Genomic DNA, 22,470 nt, shown 5'->3' with positions numbered 1-22,470 from the left:
CCGCTGTTTCGCTCGACGGTATCAGTGTCCACGACGGTGTTCCGACTGTGCGGTCGTCGATTGCAGTCAGTAACAGTGCGCTAATAACAGTATAATATAAACACAGTGCACGCGAGTTAAGTTCGTCGGGTCCGTAATTAATATTTTATCAGTGTATTTTTTTATCGAGAAGTTTTTTTTTTTTTTTTAAGATAATTTCGATTGTTACAAACATAATATTATGTGTACATATTATTCATCGTCTTAACGTTTTATTTTTTCCGAGGATATTTCGCACGACCGAAATTCTTTAGAATACGATAAATCTTATTGACATAGGTATTATCTCTTGCACACATATATTTTAAACCATCCGTTTATAAGTACCTATAATATAATATATATATCGTACCTACTAACGTGGTCAATATTTTAGATTTTTATTATAATATGTTGTACGTTTTAATAACTTAACGACAAGATAATAACACAGATAGATATGGGTACGGGTAGTGCATATATTATATAATAAATGCATAACATTATTATGTTTAGAGCCGGTGTAGGTTAGGTGTAATGCAGGCGGTCGCTTGCATACTTTGGCCTACGGGGACGATTAAAATAAAAATACGATTTTATTGCCGTGTGAACTTTTTAGACCTAGGTATAAGAAAAATTGCGCGTGACTTGTTCGTGGAATTAACAACAAATAATGTTAATTAATTCATCAATAATTATTGAAATACCGACCTCTTCGATGTATTATTTAGATATTTAGCGATATTTTGTCGATAACCTATAATAACCTGTATTTACACGTATTACAATATTACGCGATCTATAACACAACAATACACGCCCAATTAAAAAAAAAAAATCGATAAACGCGGTTATTCGACGTACAATTATTTGAATAAAAATAAGTAAATTCGTGACACGCGAGTAAAAACAAAACCGAGAAACGGATAAAGCACATAATATATTCGTGCTGCACTTAGAAAAATACATTTTTATCCTCATCCTCTCACGTGTAAACGCTTTTTCCTCGAGAAAATACAATGGCGTATAAATGTTAACGTTTATATACACTAAATACACACACACACATACTTCTTTAAACGATACGATATCATATTTAAGTACTACGCGACGTTTTTTCATTAATCATTCGTGCGGGCGCATTGTGTGGGGTAAAAATTAATGGAGCTTCACCGACATCTCCACGGTGTTCGGACAAATATATATATATTATATTGAATTTTGTAGAAATCAATTTCGTTCGGTGAAAAGGCAGTCACCGTTTCCATCGCCGCCGACGGGGCAAAATCGAAAAACTTTGGGTGTACATATTATAGAAGTTTTGCTCTCCTTGTAATAATATTTCCATTCATTGCCCACCGCTAATTATAACAGTCAAACAGTTCACCAAACACATCACACTCGCGGATTATATAGTATCATTATTATTATTGTTGTTGTTGTTGTCGTTATTGTTATATTTGAGGGAGGAGGAAGAAACGAAACTTGGAGTTCGAGTTAAAAGTGATTAATCATAAAAAAAAAAATAAAACTTTTACCGACAAAGTCATCGCTTATTCCAAACTAATTTCTCTGAATTAATTTAATATTTTTTTTTTATTTTATAAACGAAATTGAACAAGTAATATAAAAAAAATAATTAAAACAGATAGTCCAATCAAAGATGATAATAACGTACAAAAAATTCGAATTCAAAACACTGATTTTTTTCCTAATGCATAGAATTAAAATATGATAAACTCGAGAAAAGTTTCCGACACGCTTAAGTTAAAGCTGACAAAAGTATTATAGTAATAGGTAGGAGGTACGGACTTGTTCGGTATAAACATTATAATATTTAACATCTGTTGAATCATTCATATTTTATCGAATAAGGTTTAATTCCGCTGAAAATCGTATAAATAAATTTAAATGTTTCAAAATATAACTAGAGACTTGGTAACAATATCGAAAAATATAACCATTGTTTCAACAAAATAATAAATTGCGTCCAGAAATCGAATCTTCATTAAAAAAAAATAATAATAATAAAACTATTTACTCATTTTACTCCAATAAATCGGGATATTCTATGGTGGATAGTATAAAAACGCATCCTACCTTTTAACATAACCGTAATTACTTATTATAGACGTGGTAGTTTAGCGAACTTGGAAAGATGCAGGCGACAAGGTGATTAATAATCCTTTGAAGGCGGATATATACGTAAAACATTAACCTGACGAAGGGGTGGTAGTAATAAGTTAATAATTTCGGTTTAAGCTCGGGGTTCTAAGAAAGTTACACTATACATATTCACACAACCGCGACTACTGTAAAGTGTAAATAATAGTACATATAACATGTATAAATAGAAAAAGAAAAAACATCGCCACATTTTGTCTTTTGTAGAGGAGTTCGTGTATTCAAACGAGATTTGCCTAGGCGGAAGTTATTTGAAAATCCACGAGTATGGTGTTTCCAGTTTTCAACACTTAGTTTGAATTAATACTCGTTTATAATTTTCTTTTACCTCCTGGTTAAAAAAAAACATGTTTTAAAGAAATAATCGGTTAAAAAAATTAAAACAAAGCTTACGCACAGCGGCTTTTAGAAAAATTTTCCACTTACTTGCGCTTTGCAATTATAATATTTTTAAACAAACATCAAAATACGGACGGTTGAACACATGTTTGCGAAAATAGAAGTACCCAAAATGTAGGTCAGTGCATACGTTACATTCGTATAGTAATGTTTGTTTTTCGATAAGATAAAAGATTTATTATAAATTTATAAAACCTAATAGTTAGGTAAATATTATAACTTAATCCTGTACGCATAATATGTACAAAATAACAATTCGACCCAATATGTGATAGAGATATTAATAATAACTAAAATGAACAGTTGAAATATAAAGGTGTACCTATATTATTCATATACGATTGGGGTTTGGATTTGTTTCTATAATTCTATTATATGGAAAACTCAAAATGCGGGTTTTGTTTTCGTCAAAGGTCTAAACAATATTTTATTCTATCGTTCTAAATGCGCACGCGATTACACAAACATTCGATTGTGCGTGAACTGTCAACACGATTATCGGACAAATAATATGATGATTTATTAATTATTGCAACAACCAAATCCGTTGGACGTGTCAACCCAACATGTTTATTTATTGATTTTCTAGTTAACCCGAAAACATTTCTATTCTATAATAATATAAAATGTACAAAAATTTTAAAATGGAAATAAAACAAAAAATTTCGAATTTATTAGCTAAAAAAATTCTTAATGAAGAGAAAATATCAACTCGCTATCGCTCTATCCCCCTCGTTTTTCGAAACGAACAACGGTAAACATTGCATGATTTTTAAGTAAATAGAAAATTATTGTTTTTCCATATTCTAAGCAAACATCTCACGACGCCTACATACTCCCCTCCCCACTATCTAAGATTTCTTGATAATCACATCGAGTGCTTCAACAATATACGCATTACGTCGCTAACATTATTGAGTTGTTACAAAACTGTAAGCGATAAACAGAAGACACATTTACAATCACAAATTTCATGGCCTCTAGAACTTAACGAATACTTGTTATTTGAATAATAAAAATGAGTATACAAAATTATCGCATTTTATATAAACACATAATTTTGCATAATACCGATCGTAGCTAAGTTATTGACTTATGTCGTCAAGGTTTATATTAATAACAACAAATTCGATACGCATCTATCATCTCCTTCAAATTTAATTATTATTATCGTGTTTATAGTATTTAAAAACAGGTAAATTTGACAAGATCATCATACGCAGTAGGTGATTAAAATAAAGAATAACATTATAATAAAGGAAAATTAAAAAGTTTAAGTGCCTATACTATATAATAAATGTACATCTAACACGTGTTTGTAAGCATTGTAAATTATTTGTTGTAATATACGCATTGTCGCGTTGTGTTTGGATAGTAGGTACAGTTGGTTATACGGGCGTGCGTCTAAAAAACTTATCTGGGGGTAGGTAGGTAGGTAATAATAATGTATTTCCGTCTACGGCGTGTCCGGGGATAGACAAATTACTAATTATAAGTTATAATAAATGTGCTTCGTTCTAAATATTTTACGCCAGGAGGGTAAAAAGAACTTTCTACGGCGTCTCGGAAATTATTATTATATGGTTAACGTTATACTGGGTTGTTTACGAATATTCGGGTTATGTATATAACCTATTCCAGTGTTTTAATAAGTACATAATAATATTATGGTACTATATAGACACTTAACGATAAAAAAAAAATCACGCACACAAAATATAGTAATATACAAGACACAGACAAATTCGATAAATAAATCTCGGTGTACGAATGTTTTATTTATATTTTATATGGTTAATACCGCAATTATTCAGAGGGGGTTTTATTAGGGATAGGCAGAAAACGTGACTTAATCCATTTTTTTTTATTACGGTTTTTTTACGACTTAAACCCTAGGAGCGTTTAATCGTCCAGGAATCGCCACGGAAAAGCACCTCCTGTGGCCCATAAAGTGTCGAAGAATGTTTTAACGATCACTCCTAACCCTCGTCACCCCATTGTATTAGAAATCGGCACGTTTATTATGGGAGTCTAGGTAAACGTTGCAAACCAAAATTATGATTTTTTTGTTACCCTCATTGTACGGGAATACAATTTATTTGGGTCAAGGGTTCGTTGTCAAAGGACATTGAGTATGTTTGCTCCACCGGAAGGATGCTAGTAGGAACACACGACTACAACGGTCCAAAAGAGAATTATTAATTAGAAACATTATGTATTTTTACGCGTGTACTTGAATGTATATTTTATTCCATACTAAAACGCTCAACAACAGAGTCAATAAGTTATTCAAAAATATTTGTTTGATATCTAAGTGTTCGTTTAGAATAATCAATTCTGAGGGAGGATAATGGTCTATTTAAGAGCCAGTGTAAATATTATAAAAATACACCTATATATACATAAGAAACCGGTGACTTGTACGACTAATATTCACATAAATGCCGCAAATGCCGCGATAAAGTTGAAAATAAGTGAATATCTATATATAGTGCAAAACCTGTGTACCAAAGTGGTACTCAAAAGTTCATATGCGTATAATATTTTACGAGACTATTTTGACACATCTACAGTACTTTTAGAGGAAAAGAGGACGTCCATCACTGGCTACGGAGCTCGTTTTTCAAACGTGCAAACACTTTGTCATTACGGCTAAGATGTAATTCAGCTACCTCCGTAATTCTGAGGGCGTATTTATTCCCTGTCTTGGTATAATGTTTAATTCTTATTATTACACCCGAATTTCCACCATCTGAACCATTAACTCTGTAAGGAAAATATACTTGAATTTCGTGTTTAAAGTTTTTTTTTTTTTTTTTTTTTATTCCTCCCTAGTTTATAATCGAAATACAATTAGGATAATATTTCTCCATATTACAATTTTAAGAAAACACTGAACTATAAAAATTAATTTAAATTTTATTCATAGTACTAAATAATGACACATAGTAATAATAGTTATAAAATATGCGCGATTAGATTCAAGTGAATGTTTCCTTTCGTTATCTCTAGAGCTATACTCATCGACAGTATTTATACATACGTGACACCTCCGTGTACAATGTACTACGTAGAAATTCAAATATAATAAATAAGTGGGAAATAATCAAATGATATCTTTCGTGTGTATGTAACGTGTTGGTTGTCAATTTTTTTCAGTATAGTGAATGGTCTACGACGAACGCGTTTACGACGGCGGCGCGGCAGGCCTAAAATGGACAAGTGGCGATGATCGCCGGAGACAATCGGACGACGACGGCGGACGATGACGATGATGCATCAGTGGACTGCACTGGTCGCGGCCGTGCTGATAATCAGTGGCCACGTGGCCAGTGCACAAAGTCTGTGCGACACACCGCAGTGCGAATGCGATGACACCCTGTCACAAGTCCGGTGCTCGTGCCGCAAAGTGCCTCACGAATCACAGGTAAATTTATATCAATTCGGAGATAAAAAATTAATACACTTAGGTATACGAAAGAAAATCATAGTGTATACGACCGCGTAGTGTAAACAATATAACGGAAAACTTGGCGAAAAAAACTTTTAGATCCCTTGGAACAGGTGTGGTTTTTATACGGTGTGCTTCCTCCCTCTCCTTATGATATTTTCAAAATTTCCATTTAAATATATTTAACTCGAGCTTTTCCCCCATACATATGGTAGTACCGTTCTTTTAGAGTTGGGCGTGTCGTAACGCATAGTTGATGATAATTTCAACGTAACGCTACACAAATTACTTTTTCGCGTGTTTTGTAAGCCGGTAACCTTTTATATAAATAAAAAAAAAGTGTCACCTCACAATTTTTTACCCTCGACCGGCTGTTTTTAAAAAAGATTTCTTTTACCTAGATTTTGTTACATTAATAATAACATTATAAATGAGGGGGGAGAAATGTTATTTATATAAAAAATGAAAAAAAACACGCGGTGGTGCTTCTCATTGCTTCTTTTAATGACAGGTTTTTGGTTCAACAATTTATTTATTTTTTTGTAAAGAAATGAGTCGAGACACGATTATCCGATGGCGATTAATTAATGAGAAGACCCGAGGAAAAAACCAAGTATACAAAGAGGGGAACGAAGTCCCGGAGTAGTGGAAGATCGATCGGGACAAAAGCCCGGGACGTGAACAAAATAAGAGCGCTTTCGGGTCACTTTTAAAATCCTCAATGATGTAAAGCCCAACATCTATTTTCAGCCGAGTACACATATGTCATCGTTAGCGAACGCTGTCGAAGTATTTTCCAGACCGGGCGGGAAAAAATAAAATATACCAAAGCTCGCGAAATAACGTTGTGACGTTAGTGGTGGGGTGAGAAGACCCCCGCACTGTTAAATAAACTGACATTAATTATTGGTCGTAGGGTACAAATGACAGTGGTAGCTATTGACGGAGTGGCAGGTGTAGAGAGAAATCCACAATTCCCGAGGTGAGATAACTGAAACCGCGTGTTCGTTTTAAAGCGTGTATATACCACCACATTTGTATGGTATATATATATGAAAGAAGTGTAAATACGTATGCAGTTGGGATACCGCAAACAGGGAATTCTAACGCCACCGGAGCGACAGTGTTTCGTGAATACATGCGTCATGCACCCACGCCGACCCTTGGAAAATAAAACTCGAGGAATTATCCTCTGGTCATACTACCCTTCACCCCGCAGCGGTCAAGGCGAGTACTCCAGCGACCGAGAAGGCACTTAGTCGAAATGTTTTCGTTACACGAAAGTTTCGCAGCAAATACCTCCTCCCACAAAAGCCACCACCTAAGCCGAAACATCAAGAACTCTGCACACACACACACACACATTTTGTACTCGAAACGCAAACCTCCGATATCGACAAAAGGATCGTTTGGGGTCCGGGACGGCCATTTAATCCCTTCAGTCGCGAGCGTGTACCATTGTTTTTCTTAACCGCCGTCGTCGTATACTATCCGCACCCACCATACTATAATATACGACACTGAATAAACTATAATTTATCACCGATTCCCGTACAGAACCCAATAACAGCTCCCGAATCCCATGCAACTCGTACCAACACATTACATTACAACACACACACGGGGTATGATCGCTGCACGCTCCGCACTATTGTACACAGGGTATACACTATACACGGGGTAAATAAAGAGGGCAAACACGTTTTAAACGCGCTAGGTCATAATATCATCATTGTTCGCGATAAATAAGTGCACAACGATAATTATTTTCGTTTTGACGTTTCAGGACATCGTGTTAAAAGCTCAAGGACCGGGACACGTGCCGAGGGTTGCCACGAACGTGGTCGTCACGCAATGCGATCGGGTCAAAGTGTTGGCCATGGCGTTCGACGGGGCTAGGTCGCTGTGGACCGTGGAAATCGAATCGGTGCGCCGGCTAGAGATGGCGGACGAGGCGTTCGGCTGGTCGGACAACGGTGGCGGCGTCCCGGGACAGCCGCCGCAGCCGCATCACCATCATCACCCGGGCCTCACGGTGACCATAACCAACGTGACGTCGGTGCCGGAGGTGCCCAGCTACGCGTTCCGCGGCCGGTTGCGATCGGTCACGTTCAACCGGGTGCGAATCGACGCGGTCCGGCCGTTCGCGTTCAGCAGCCTGACCGGCACGACGGGACGGATCGAGTTCCGGGACACGGTGTTCGGTCAGGTCGACCAGCAGGCGTTCAAGAAGTTCACCGTCAACGAGTTCGTGCTGAAGGGGTGCCGGTTCGAGGGCGCGGCGCCCAGTCGCATGCTCACCGAGATCACGGTGCACGACGAGCTCCGGTTGGACGACGTCACGTTGCCGGTGGTGCAGAGCTACGCGTTTCGCGTGCACGGGCCCAAGGTGTTCCGGGTGCAGAACAGCCGGGCAGGGTGCGTGCAGAGCGGCGCGTTCGAAGTCAAATGCCGCGGGCCGGCGTTCGTCGAGGACAACGCTTTCGGACGGTTGGAGCGGGGCGCGTTCGCCGGGGTCACGGTGGACGCGCACAAGGTGGCCGAAGCCGATTACCAGGAGTTCGTGTTCGAGAACAACACGGTGGCCGAGTTCGAGGACGACGCGCTCGTGTTCGACACCAACGGTTTCCGGCCGCGCATGGACTGGCTGATCGTAGGACGGGCGTGCGGATGTCCGGCCCGGTGGCGCACCGACCTAGTGGCCTTCTCCACGGACTATCCGCGGCACACGGACCGTCCCAGTTGGGTGGTTGAGCAGACGGCGTGGTGTGCGACGCCCGACGACGACGGGGTCGGAAACTTTGGTCAACTGGTCAAGGCGCAACAGTACGACGAGGCGCATTGCTCGGTGGGCGGCGAACGCGGCGGCGGCGGTCTGATGAGCCGTAGGCACCTGACGTTCGTGGCCGTGGTGGCCGTGGCCGTGCTTACGGTCGCGCTCGTCGGTTGGGCGATGTACAAGAAGCGCAAGCGGAGCCAGTGGACCAACGTTCCGGCGTCGTCACCGCTCAAGAACCGTTCGATACTGAAAAACGGCGGCGGAGGGAGCGACAAGCGCGGACACGTGATGGTCATGCCCGAGGGAAAGACTTACAGAGAAACGGAGTTGCATGTGATCGTTGAGAGGACGGGTTCGACGGACAGCCAATACAGATCTACGACTAACTACCAACATCGGAGAGCAACACAACCGTTGACCAGTGATTTGTAACGGGTTTTTTTTTATTCCCGATTCCTATATTTATGGTTTTTATTTGTATTTATAATTTTTTTTTTGTTATAATTTTTGTAACCTATTCCGATTTTTCTGTATTTAATATGTACAAATGAAAAAATTCATCCTAAGACGTCAGTTTCTATGTATGATCGATATTTTGTATTTATTATTTGTGATCATATGTTTTGTAGACAAACGACTGACTGCAATAATGTTACATATTATAATATTATACTATAACTATATATTATTATCGCCAACAGTCGCCAGTAAACAAATAAACCAATTGTATTTTATTGAGTTAAAAAAATTGCTTCTGAACAATAAATATCTAATGTTTTCCTTTTATAATAATATTAAATGAACATATGTATACAGATTTTATTTTAGTAGTTAATTTATCATGCGAAAAAAAACACACGGACACATATCCTACATCAATAAATTCATTTTATAGGTACATCAGATAACTACTATAAAATGAATGAATATGTTAAATTATCCTAAAATATCAAATTATCAAAAATCTATACAAATCTATCTTAAAGTTGTATTATTTTTTTTTAATTATGTGTCTTTAAAATACTGAGAATCGACTTTTCGTGGTATTATAAAAATGAATGAATGATATTATACACTACAAAAATAGTTTTGTAGATTTTGTGTAAATAATTTTAAATGTACGTACGAGTATGTAGCAAAGCGGGAGAAAACATTAAATAGATTCCATAACATTTTTTAAATTTACGATAATAATCATTTTAAAATAAAGATAACAATCCAAAAATACTATCACCGAAAACAGTAGGATTTTATTATTTATCAAAACTTAAAAATTTTTACGGACAATGATCATTCATATAGACTAAATTTATTCAGTTTATTTAACAGCTATAATACGTCAATCGAAAATAATTAACATTGCTCAATAGTCATTAAGTACTATCCTTATTTATAAATTATAAAAGTGCCTAAAAGGTATACTTCTTAGTTATCTTATTAAGGTAATATATTAAAACAAATCTAAATATAATATTAAAACAATATTTTAAAAATTATTATTTTATAAAAATCAAAATTCAGAATATTATTTGGTTTTGAAAACAAAATATAAATATTCATAAATTGTTTGTATTAAAATAGTATGGGAAATTATGAAAATAAAAATAGAAAGAGAATAAATTTAAAAAGTGAATAAAATTATAATATATATTTTTAATCCGATTTTATCAATAGAAAATGTACATTTATATTTTGAAGGATTTTCTACAGTCACAGAACAGATTAATGTTAATTGTTATTCAGAAAATAATGAGATTAATTATAGATAAAATAAGTTTTTTTAATATTTTTTCTATCTATGGTTTAATTAATGCTTATCTGCCAATATCATTCACGCTTTAATTTTATACATTTTACGTACTTAAGCTATATTGGATTTTAAAAAGTATATCTCTGAATAATAATGCATAGTTTATTCAATTTATTTATCATTGCAAAGCACAGTTTATTGTACTGTTATGAACACTATCCAATCATAAATAACTGTTTTAAAAAAAACTCAATAAAAATACTCTAAATAATTTTAGTTAATTACACGTCCAAATATTATTCGAAGTCGTAGTAAATCAATTTTATTTAAATGTTTGATTACCTAGTACTTCAAAATTACTTTAGTTTCCATTCCAACATTAAAAGTTTTGACAAAACACTATACTAGCAAAAAGAACACTGGTCTCCGGGTATTCTCATTACCTTATTCTCTATTTAATTCTCCCCGTAAAGTATTTATAATGATAAATTAAATTTCATTCACCAGCGAAATAACGTATAGTTATCCACACGCATGCAGTATATACTAATGTAATATTCTCATCACTTACCTCAATGGCAAAACACCATCCATGACCTGCTGAATATTAAGGAATGGCGCCAACGCAAATCCTTTTTTCAATAACCCCGAATGCTTAGCATACACCTCATCAGCAGCTGCTACTGAACCTTGTTCTAAGCTATGCGTAGAATCGTCTACAAAATATACAATTCAATTAATATTTTTATAAGTATGAACTTTCACGGGTGTATAATTACCATTGGGTAATATAATATCGCATTTTAAGAGTGTTGAGACGCACATCCCTCCAAGGAATGAAAGTTCGGTTTCCAAATTAACAAGACCATAGCCAAGATATTGATATTTCCTTTGCTCTCCTACTTCGTACCCAATTACTAGACAGCGAAATCCATATCGAGAAATCCTATCATTCTTAAGATAATCTGATGCAGTTTCCAGTGAAAACAACACTTCGTTACCTATATATTAATATATTAATAAAAAAAATGTCATCATAACAAATTTTAAATCTAAATAGGTATCTTATATACCGGGTAACATAATAGCAGCAAACGGCCACTCGATTGGCTCATTACTAAATTTTTTCAAAACCGGTATGTAAGGAGTAGTAACTACGTGTTTGTTATCATCGTCACTATAATCTCGATAATTTGGTATGTAAAGTTGCAATGAATCTTCAGACTGTGCAGTACAACTTCGAGGGTCAAACTCAAGACACAACCATTTGACTTCTTTTGGAAATTTAACTCTAATGCAATAAAAAAACACCAAAGTCATTTAAAATGAACTTAACAATTAATAATAACAACAATGATAATAAATAAATTACATGTAATTTGACACGGTCGCAGCTGTATATGGATGATCGCTTTCGACCCACGCATAATGATGGGACGTCGTTGTGCATTTGGAATCTCTAATTTCAGTTTTGGAGGATTTGAACTTTCCGAACTGTTTTGACCCATCCAATTTATCACTAAGGTCTTTATGCGTTACGTCTAATTTGTTAGCGGAGTACAAATTAATGGACGTCACTGCCGGTAGCAACTTGTTTATGAGCTCCAGCACATGAATAGCACTCTAAAAATATATAATAAATCCAAATAATATTAAATATTATAATTTTACAGCTTTTAATACCATACAATATAAATAATAATTAGAAGTTATTATAGGTACCTTCGCGTCTTTGGAAAAAGATGTCAACGGGCCAATATGCGCCAATACTAATGGAAGCAATACATTTACAGTAGCCGATTCTCCTAAATATTTATGCACAAGTGGATCTTTTCTTAATTTTTCAGCACACATATTTATTAACTCTAATGACTTTTCCACGACTGTTTTCAACAATGATAATGTACTCTCCCGAGCTTTGATTTTATTACATACTTTACGTTCAAAATCACAGTTCTTATCATGGCTATTACTAGCAAAAAGTAATTTAAAATTAGAAATCACTTAAAAATTGTTAACTCATATTTGTATTACCTATAATACAGTATATACGGTATTTGACCACGAGATTGAGTGGTTCCGTTCAAGCTTAATGAGCATGTATTAAATGAAAAAAGTGTATTGTCGTGTCCTTTTACACAACTTAACCCCATGTCACCGTTATTTGTTCGACCACCATAGTTTCTTAGGCGGATCGCATACTTAACTCTTTCCTATTATAATATAAATAAATCAAAATATGAGTTTGTATATTTTATTAATACAAAAATTAAATAATTTTCCTCTTTACCTTAATTCGTATGGGGTGATCAAATTTTAGATCCGCGACGTAATTCATAGCACTATCATCTGGTCCAAAAGACCCTCTAGTCACTACTAAACTTTTCCATCGATTACCATGAGGTTCATCAAATTCCAACTGCTGTTTCTGTAAAAATTATAGTAACTAAGTACATATTTTTCTGATTATTAAATTAAATTATATTTTTTAAATTATTAATAACCTCTGCCAAAATTTCAAGTTCATATTCATAAATTCCGACACCAGCAAACACACCACAACCAGCAATAGTAATACCAGGACGATCTACCCAGAAACAAATTGCATCAGGAGAACCATTACCAGCATTCCATGTTTTGGTTTGATTGATTTTAGCAAATCTAGAAGGAGTAGTTAGCAAAATTTCTCTTTCATTAACTATTTCTGTTCCATCCTGAGAAAAAAAATATAAATGTTATATTTAGAATGTATTCAGTATTTAAAAACTAGGTAACTCCATTTTATTACTTCAGATAAAGTAGCTTGTGATGACAGTTCAGCTACAACTCTTGCAACAAGGTGCGAGCAATTAGTAGAAAGTGATTTCAAATCATTGTCTGGTTTTTTGTTATTCAATATTGCATTTCGCACTGGTAACCCTATTATGTCTAAAAGATGTGTGAGTAATATTTCCCAATTTGGTTCACTTTTTAAATTATTATGAGCTGCTGATGTGGTAGCATTGACCAATAATGGATAATAATACTGGTGATCTTGATCTGATGATCCTGATTTTTCATTATGTTTTGTAGCTTTCAATATTGGCATAAGTTCACGAAGTCTATATGTAGTGTTACACAATGCAGCAACAACCGCAGTAAGTAGCTTATTCTTATGATCAGTCTAACAAAGATAACAAAATAAATACAATTACATATTGTAATTCAATAAGAAAGATCTTACATTTTTTTTGTCTATCAATAATTCCCATAGAGAATATAGTTTCAAATGAGGTGTAGGGTAAAACGCATGGTAACATGATACAAATGTCAAATGACATTCATTCAATATTTGATTTAACCATTTAATACACTTCATAATTTTCACTACTTCACTACCTGTAAAAATAAAATTTTAAAAATAATTAAGTAATTACAGTGAAACCTCTAAATACCGAACCCTCTCGGTCGCCGTAATTTTGTTCATTATTTAGAGGTGTTCACTATTCATATGTATAATGTGTAATATGCATAATAATGTTATATGTATATTTTTATTATTTTAATACAAATATTAATTGTATTTATTATTATTTATAATTATTATACTAAAGTGTGTGTAAAAATTAATAAAAATGTAAAAAAAATAATTAACATTTATTTAAAAGATCAGTTACTTTAGCTTGTTTAAGATCTTGGTGCATAATGCACAATACTTTTACGAATACGTTCATATATAATGGAATCACAAACACAACTAATACGAGTAGAATAACTTCACAGAACATAAATTGTTGAAAATTTGTATGAAAAATGTTTTTCTGGACAAGATTATGGACGGATACAATTCACTATAATTTAATATACTATAATATATATATTAAGTCATTCGCCGATTAATTCACATTTACGATAAGCATTGTCAAAATCAAAAATTGAATTGCCAAAGTGTTCGGTATTTAGAAGTATTCTTATATAAAAGTGGTAAAAATATCTCCGTATCATAAAAACGTCCGTTATTCGGAGACGTGCATTAAGGGATGTTCACTGCATAATAAATGTTTTGTACATTTTATTTTTAGATTTTGAACTAATGTAGTTAATATGTATAGCTTATAAGGATTATTAAATAACAAATATTTATTTTTTTGTTAAATAATTTTTGGAGTAAAATTCGAGGTAGATAGTTTAAAAAGTTTCAAATAACCCCTTTATTGATTGGAAAGTAGACACAGATGGTAGGCACTTTATAAAGGTCATTTTTGTTTGACATTTTAATACAAGATTAATTAAAACATATTATACAACTTAATATAAAAAATCTCGAACTCCTTTGTCAGCTACTTTTTTTTATGAACAGATACTTTTATAAATCTTATTTTATCTTTTAAATGTATAAAAAAATGTACACAACAAAAATAATAGAATTTGTGTAATATAAGATAATATCATTTAATGAAGTTAAATAAACTATATTATACAATTAATAGAACTAAGACACTGGGTTTATAAATTGTTATTACAATTACTATGGTTTATGATTAACGTGACCTTAATTTACATAAATACCATGAAAAATATGTTCATATCTAAACAAATAGCAATTCCATTAAAAATTTAAGTAACTAGGCCACAATAAGATTACCTACGTGTAAACTGTATAGTTATAACTTTACTCAATATGTATTTTAGCACTTGGCATCAGTTTCTATATCTTAGAATTTAAGCTGAAGAATAAATCTATACATTATACAGTGTTTTTTTTTTTATTTTTTTTTCTCATCTGTAATAACACTAATAACCTTTTACAGGAGTAAAAATTAAAAAATGTTTTGTTTTTCAATTTAAGTATAGTTTCTAATAACAAATAGAATTTAATTAGTACTTTAATACATTTAACTATTACAAATACTCTTCAAAATATTCCGGAAAAAATAAAAAAATTAAGAAAAAACGAATTTTTACACACCATAAACCGTTATTGACAAAATACCTATATTTTAATCTTTTGTTTAATTTAAAAATGAATAACCGTAAACACTTATTTTTTACATAATATTTATACTACCATTTTCTAAAATTAATATATTTTTCAATTTATGTAAATAATAAAATATATGTTTGAGAACAAAAAACCTGAAATTGAATACAGAATACATTATACCCTATAATCAAAAAATATCGTAAATAGGTATATAGGGTAATCACTAATCATTATTTTTTAATACACAATTAAAACTCGAATTTTTACAATATGCATCAAATTGAAAAATATTTTAAAATTGTTTTATTATGAAAAATTCTATAGCAGATACTAAAAATATGTTATTGTATGACCAAAGAAATGTAACACAATATCCCACATATTAAGATGTTTTTACAGCAATTTGAAAATATCAATAATACATAAACAAATACAAATGCACAATTTTAATTATAAACAATTCAAATTCAAATTTTTAAAAAATTAAATAGGTATTTAAACAAAAATTAAGATTTTAGTTATTTTAATGTACATTACTTAAAAATTATTATTCATAGGGACTTTGACTTTCGTTACTTCGTATTATTATTAATTGCTATAAGTAGCTACTCAATTAAATTTTCAAAATATTTAGATTAATTGTACATCGCAAAACTATTGAAGCCGTTCTAATGTACAATAAAAATAGGTTGACGAGTAATTTTATATGAAATCATGTTTTAATAATTAACTACCTTAGATACAACATAATATGCAATTGTTTATGGGAATAAATAGTTCGATCTATCGTTTCACTAGTATCAATATTAAATTTATATAAGAATATAAAAATATACATAAGTTAGGTTAGTATGTTTTTTGTTAGTGTGTTTCGTTTTAAAGGTAACACTAAATAATTCTGTCCAATGACATCGGATTGATATGCGGTTTTTGGAAGGAGATAATTAATACATAAATACACATTTTTGATGATTTTTACATTTTTAGATCTTTCAGTATGCGCGTGCGCAGTGCAACTTGCATTTTTTTAAATGGCAACAGGTGTTTTGAATACCAAATTCAGATAGACCGAATTTTTCTAAGTCGATTTGATCCCCTAACCATACCTCTAACACCAAAATTTACTAAATGAGAACGAGGTAAAGTTTAATTTAAAATTATTACATTTTTCAACAATCATCCTAGAATTTTAGGAATTGTCATTAATTTTTAGTATTGTATTTTTTCGTATTTGTAGATTTTAAGTTATTATTAAATCAATTTAATTTAATTTTGAAGAATTAATTAACCCCAATTAGACGTAATTGTTTAATTTACTAAGAAAAGATTAAACAAACTGATATGATTTATTCTCATAATTTCTATTCATAAAGTTTCAATTTAAATTATTAATTTTATCATTTATTGTTATTTTTCGTGATAGAAGTGGGTAATTATTTGTAATCTCTATGATAATTTTATTTGTAGCCTTTACTAAAATAAACCAAATTTATTTATAGTGTGCTAAGAATGATATTATCTTAAAGTTCGTATAAATCTGACACTAATAGCTTATTATAACTGATAAATTATAGCATTTGTTTGTCAATAAAATTTTGGATGTGAATTTAATGTGTCACCATATAAGTCTAAATTAGTCACAAAATGACACAAAATCTACATTCTTCACACGATTTACAAAAATTAATAGGTGCTTGATATAATTTCTATGATAATAATTATAAATGAAATTAGTTATATTATCTTAAATTATCATTGGTTTTTGTGTTATACATATTATATTTTTTTTTGTTTTTTTTAATTTTACATTATCAATAAAAATTAAATACCAAATAATTATTACCCATTATTTTTAATTTTTTCTTTGTGTCACAAAGTATGAAATATTTTAATAATTTGTCACCATAATACAAAGTTTGAGAAACATTGCCTTAAATATTTAGGCCAACAGACTATCCCTGTTCAAAATTGTTTTTTTTTTATACAATTATTTATCTTTGAAATCGAATTTGACACATACATTACAATGATTTACTCAATCGAAAGGTACACCTATACAACAAAATTAGAACCCATTTTTTATTATTTATTATTTTTCTTACAAAATTGTTTTTAAAGCCAATCTAACTTGAAATTCAAATCTAGTAGAGTTGTATAGTTTTATAATGTATAATATATTATATAAGACCAAATTATATTTTATAATTTTTATAAACCCTCAAATCCCCCCTAATTACATGATAGTATGATACTGTATTTGAACCACTAAATAAATGTCCAACCAAAAAATAGTCAATAGTCATGTATATCTTTCACATTTTTTTATATTATGTATAAATATTAAATAAAGTTTCTTTAAAATTTAAATTAACCATAAATTATGTTGAAATTAGTGTTTAATCAATGTATAAAGATAAACATTAAATAAAGTATTATAATTTATAACCATTTCTAACTTTTTTTTAACATTTATAAATTAACTACTTTTATACATTTTAAAAACTAATTCAATCTTTTTTTTGCGTTACCAACAAAATATACAATTTAAACGCTATCATTTATGGTTAATTTATGGCAACATTATCTGATTATTAATAATTAATAATTTGGAAATGATTTTTTTTATTATTATCATCATGTAGGTTATATTGCTATAATAATATTATAATATCATTTCTATTAATTTAATTTTAGTATCTCGTTCTTTACGTTTAATTAACCTTTCCTTTTCACTTATTTTGATAAGGATAAATTACCTACGTCATGTTTTTAAAACAATGTAGAAGTGACATTGAATCTTTTAACTTCCAAATAAAATTAACCATATTAAAGAGAAGACCCTACTAAAATGATATTTAAAATATCGTCTTTCTTTTTTTTTACTTATTAACGTATGTTTTAGGATAAATTATTAATATGATAAGAATATCAATTGACATTCTCAAACACTTTTAACAGTTCTAAGCGCTTTCCAAGAATAAAAATCTAAATCTAAAACTAGGTAATGCAAATCATATTACCTTTATTGTCAATAAATATCCGATCAACATTTTTTAGGACTTCGTGTGGACGAATGTCTGATAATATTTTTTGTAAAAGTTGTCGAACTTCGACAACACAACTAGCAAGAGCTTCAGTTTCATTTAGTTTCATTTTGTCAACTAAAATAAGTTTAAAATAGAATCATTAATTACTTTGTTGCACCATATAATTATTTTTGTAAGTTAATCATAAGCACCTTGATCTGGATATATCTCGTGAATATAAGAACGAAGTAAGTGGAAACAGGATTGACTTATAAACATCAGTCGTTTAAGTTCACAAATTGACGAAGTATCTTTTTTCGATAGATCCATGAAAAAGTTTTTTTGCGAATATGGAAGACACATATCTGATATATTTTTATTGATTGTTATCCACGACCATCGGAGTAGTGTTATCAAAGCATTAAAACATTCCTGGAAAACAAAAACTTACAGTCAAGACTCAAAACGTTTTCATTTGATACAGTTTTCTAATTTAAACGTTTAAAATTGCCGATCTGTGAGTTTGATCATGTAAAGCTATATGTATTGCTGTCTTAATAAATCTTACATATAATTACATAACAAACTTCACTTTGGTCAAATATCAATTAAAATATTCAAAATAATTGTTGCACGCTGTTTAAACTTGAGAATCACAAATCAAATACAGTTTAGCATTCAACACTACATTTACTAAACACATCAAAAATACATCATGCTACAATAAAACAATAAACCCGTAAACAATACAATTTTAAGAGTTCTTATATTTGTTATATATTTTAGCCAACCAAATTGAAAAAAAATATTTTGGAATTAAGCCAATATTTTTTAAATTTAATTATATAAAAGTATAATATGGCGCTATAGATAGGCAATTAAATGTACACTAATTAGGCTGATTCATTTTTTTCCAATGGAGTTAAACAAACACATATTACGACACAATATGTTATGATATCTGGTACCTGACAGTGTCGGATTAAGTTGTGTACCCGAGTTAATAGATAATTTAAGAGAAAAGACGTCAATCGAGCCGAGAGCAGAAATTACGTATACCATACAATATGCATATCTATATTAGTGTCTTAGTAATCGATCTTTAAGAGCCATCAATATAAACGGACAGCAAAAACATGCGATTCAATGGCGTAGACATACATTTTGTATGTTGGCTAAGAGGGAGATTCATAATAATTGTAATAAGGTTATTAAAAAAACAAAATATATGTTTTTTAAAAATTATGTCTAATGTATTTTATGCACAATGTCTATTCGTAAATTTAATCCAATATTTCATTTGATTTTATGAAGATAATAACTAAGCAGAACAAATTTATTTAAACGATCCAATTTAACAATGATTTGAATAAATAAAATAAAACAAAAACATTAAAATAATAAAACGAGCGACTGACGAGACAGACAAGAAATGTCCACGGAATAAAGATAAACATTAAATACTTTAATTATTATAAAATAATATACAATTACCATACAATATGATATTATTATAATAAATAATAAACAATTATATTAATGATAACTAATAAATTCGTAACAAACCCATAGTTGAAGTCTAACTTTTAACTATTATAATTAAGACAATAAGACTTCATTTGTACATACTTATAAATTGTCATTTAATAAAATAGTGATATCTATGACCCTTGTACGATACATATACGGAATAAGTGGGAAATCTGTTTCATTAATGTATGAAAAACCAATATGGTACAACTGGTACAAGGTATCGTGAGATTTAGATTTTCGATGGTGCTCGGTTGCTATTTTAAGCAGTGTACCTTTAGTTGCCTATCGTGTATATTTTTTAATCGTGAAAATATGCTCAATTAAATATAATATCTAATTTCTAGTTATTATTTAACAAACATAGTAACTACCAAGTTAAGGCCAAGAGAAGATTTTAGGTAAATATTTAGAAATTATACTCTTATTTATAAGTTAAGATATCACTGATAATACCGCTAAATAGATACTACATATGATATACCCACTGAGACAATCGCCCCTGCACAATAAATATTTTTAATAATTTTAGAGTGGTAGAACTCATTCATTGTAGAATTTTTGGATCAGTGCCCAGTGGGATTGCAACCTATATGAACTTGATATATCAAAATCTTTAACATGATATATTTTGGGTCTAGAAGTATAGTAAAAATACCAAAAATTAATAAATTGTTATCCAGTATTTTTATTTACTATGATAGTTTAAAATACATTATTTTAATTAAAATAAATATATTTAGGCATTTTGTAAATCAATTTTATAGTTTAATAATTTTTTACTTTTTAATACTTTATCAATTTCTAGGTCAAATTTCTATTGGGAACCACTAGTTGCTCCGATGTTCTATATTAGTGAAATGAATGGAATATATTTCAAACACAAACATACAAAAATATTTTAAAGAGACTGTCTTCATTTTTGATTCAGAGAATTGAGGAGTGTATATTTAGTTGTTTTATAATGACATTTTTTTTTTTTTTTATTGTCATCACATTTTGTCACATTTATAACATTGAGTACGGTTTTTGGATAACAAATTTTAAACTATGGTACTCTGAAAAGTAAATAAAAGATGAAATTCAAAATACCCTATATTTTCCTTAATAGTCAGTCAAACTAGAATATTCACATAAGCACCCATATCAAAAAATAAATTTTGTTTTTTTTTTAATTTTTGACAAAAAGGAATATCTATCTGTGGAATTAAAATGTTCACAAAATATTTATACTAACATTTTATAAATATAATAAAACAATTTTCTCTTTAATGTTCCGTAATAATTAACAACACATACCACAACACGGAAATTTTTAAGAGGATAACAAAATAGAATTTAAAAACAAACAAACAAACTTTTACAATAAGACAATATTATACAAAACAACAGTAAACCACAAAGCATACAAAATAATATAAAAGCAAAACAATAATCATAATTAACAAAAGAACTAAAACAAGCATTTATTAACCAAAATCAAATTCAATTCAATACCTTATTAACTGTGTGTGAAAAAGCATCACTTAATATATGAATATCACTATTCGATGTATGTATAGTTGATATTGACAATGAATCAGGAATAACAGTTCTGTACAATATTTCAGGTATCTGTCCAGCATTTATATCGGTACCATTATTTGATCTTCGAGATGATTTGAATGTAAATGTAATTCTAATTAACAAAATTTCAAATTATTTATCAATGACTATTGAAGAACATTAATCCAATTATTATATTACTGTTCGTCGCTTGTAACACTACACATTCCACTAGAACCACAATCACTTGATGGACCAGTTATTCTAGCACATACTACATACCATCGATTAGCCTGAATAAATACAAAAATTAAAATTATAAACCTTATTATTATTAATTTATTCAAATAAATTAATAATTACAAAAAGTGCAATAGGTTCATCAAGTAAGACTGGATTTTTTTGCCTAGGAGCACATTCATAAGTAAGTTCATCAGTTTCTGCTAACAGTTCACCATCAATTTCTCGCTCACCTCCTTCTACACCAATGTCATAAATCTACATTTAAAAAATATAATGAATTAGTGTAGCAATTATCATTTTCAATTTTAAATTAACAAAATTTAATTAATTCAATACTAAATTTACATACTATTATACACAAAATAAATTATAAATATAAGATGTTTTTACATTATTTGAATAATATGAAGAAAAAAATATTTAAATTAACATCTAGAAAACAATTAGAAAGTAATTAAACAAAATAATCTTATATTAATGAGTGTAAAAACTAATATTAAGTATAATGTAACTTTTAAGAAAGAAAATTCAATTATACATATTTTAACCAAGTAAAAAACTTGATTTTTTTTACCAATATTA

The 22,470-nt window shown here is 30.8% G+C and overlaps 2 protein-coding genes across 4 annotated transcripts in view; one reads left to right on the top strand and one right to left on the bottom strand.

The window, feature by feature from the left end:
• Window positions 1–22,470, bottom strand: part of LOC114130748 (E3 ubiquitin-protein ligase MYCBP2) — a 272,960-nt gene that overhangs the window by 242,867 nt on the left and 7,623 nt on the right. The window contains exons 21-35 of one of the 2 annotated variants that reach the window (XM_050203587.1): window positions 22,009–22,143; window positions 21,847–21,938; window positions 21,598–21,778; window positions 18,783–19,002; window positions 18,565–18,705; window positions 13,805–13,959; window positions 13,370–13,744; window positions 13,086–13,295; window positions 12,872–13,009; window positions 12,616–12,794; window positions 12,304–12,553; window positions 11,954–12,204; window positions 11,655–11,872; window positions 11,361–11,582; window positions 11,153–11,297 (exon numbers count right to left, since the gene is read on the bottom strand). In XM_050203587.1, the coding sequence (XP_050059544.1) occupies window positions 11,153–11,297; window positions 11,361–11,582; window positions 11,655–11,872; window positions 11,954–12,204; window positions 12,304–12,553; window positions 12,616–12,794; window positions 12,872–13,009; window positions 13,086–13,295; window positions 13,370–13,744; window positions 13,805–13,959; window positions 18,565–18,705; window positions 18,783–19,002; window positions 21,598–21,778; window positions 21,847–21,938; window positions 22,009–22,143 (2,912 nt within the window). The remainder of the gene's footprint in view (window positions 1–11,152; window positions 11,298–11,360; window positions 11,583–11,654; window positions 11,873–11,953; window positions 12,205–12,303; window positions 12,554–12,615; window positions 12,795–12,871; window positions 13,010–13,085; window positions 13,296–13,369; window positions 13,745–13,804; window positions 13,960–18,564; window positions 18,706–18,782; window positions 19,003–21,597; window positions 21,779–21,846; window positions 21,939–22,008; window positions 22,144–22,470) is intronic. The other variant, XM_050203594.1, reaches the window with a different exon arrangement.
• On the top strand, window positions 38–9,653 carry LOC114130482 (uncharacterized). 2 transcript variants are annotated; one of them, XM_050203611.1, is made up of 3 exons: window positions 38–318; window positions 5,766–6,028; window positions 7,839–9,653. In XM_050203611.1, exons 2-3 carry the CDS (start codon window positions 5,867–5,869, stop codon window positions 9,261–9,263), a joined length of 1,587 nt encoding a protein of 528 aa, XP_050059568.1. In that variant the 5' UTR covers window positions 38–318; window positions 5,766–5,866; the 3' UTR covers window positions 9,264–9,653. The 2 variants fall into 2 exon arrangements, with proteins under 2 accessions (XP_050059568.1, XP_027851268.2); XM_027995467.2 differs by having other exon boundaries at window positions 5,761–6,028.

The sequence above is a fragment of the Aphis gossypii genome, chromosome 1 (assembly GCF_020184175.1).
Source record: "Aphis gossypii isolate Hap1 chromosome 1, ASM2018417v2, whole genome shotgun sequence".
Taxonomy (NCBI): domain Eukaryota; kingdom Metazoa; phylum Arthropoda; class Insecta; order Hemiptera; family Aphididae; genus Aphis; species Aphis gossypii.
This window is presented reverse-complemented; position numbering and strand designations above follow the sequence as displayed.

Bases quoted from the DNA above. Each gene is read 5' to 3' on its own strand.
- LOC114130482 (XM_050203611.1), top strand. From the start codon at position 5,867: ATGACGATGATGCATCAGTGGACTGCACTGGTCGCGGCCGTGCTGATA. The intron at 6,029-7,838 runs GTAAATTTATAT...TTGACGTTTCAG, and splicing joins AAGTGCCTCACGAATCACAG to GACATCGTGTTAAAAGCTCA.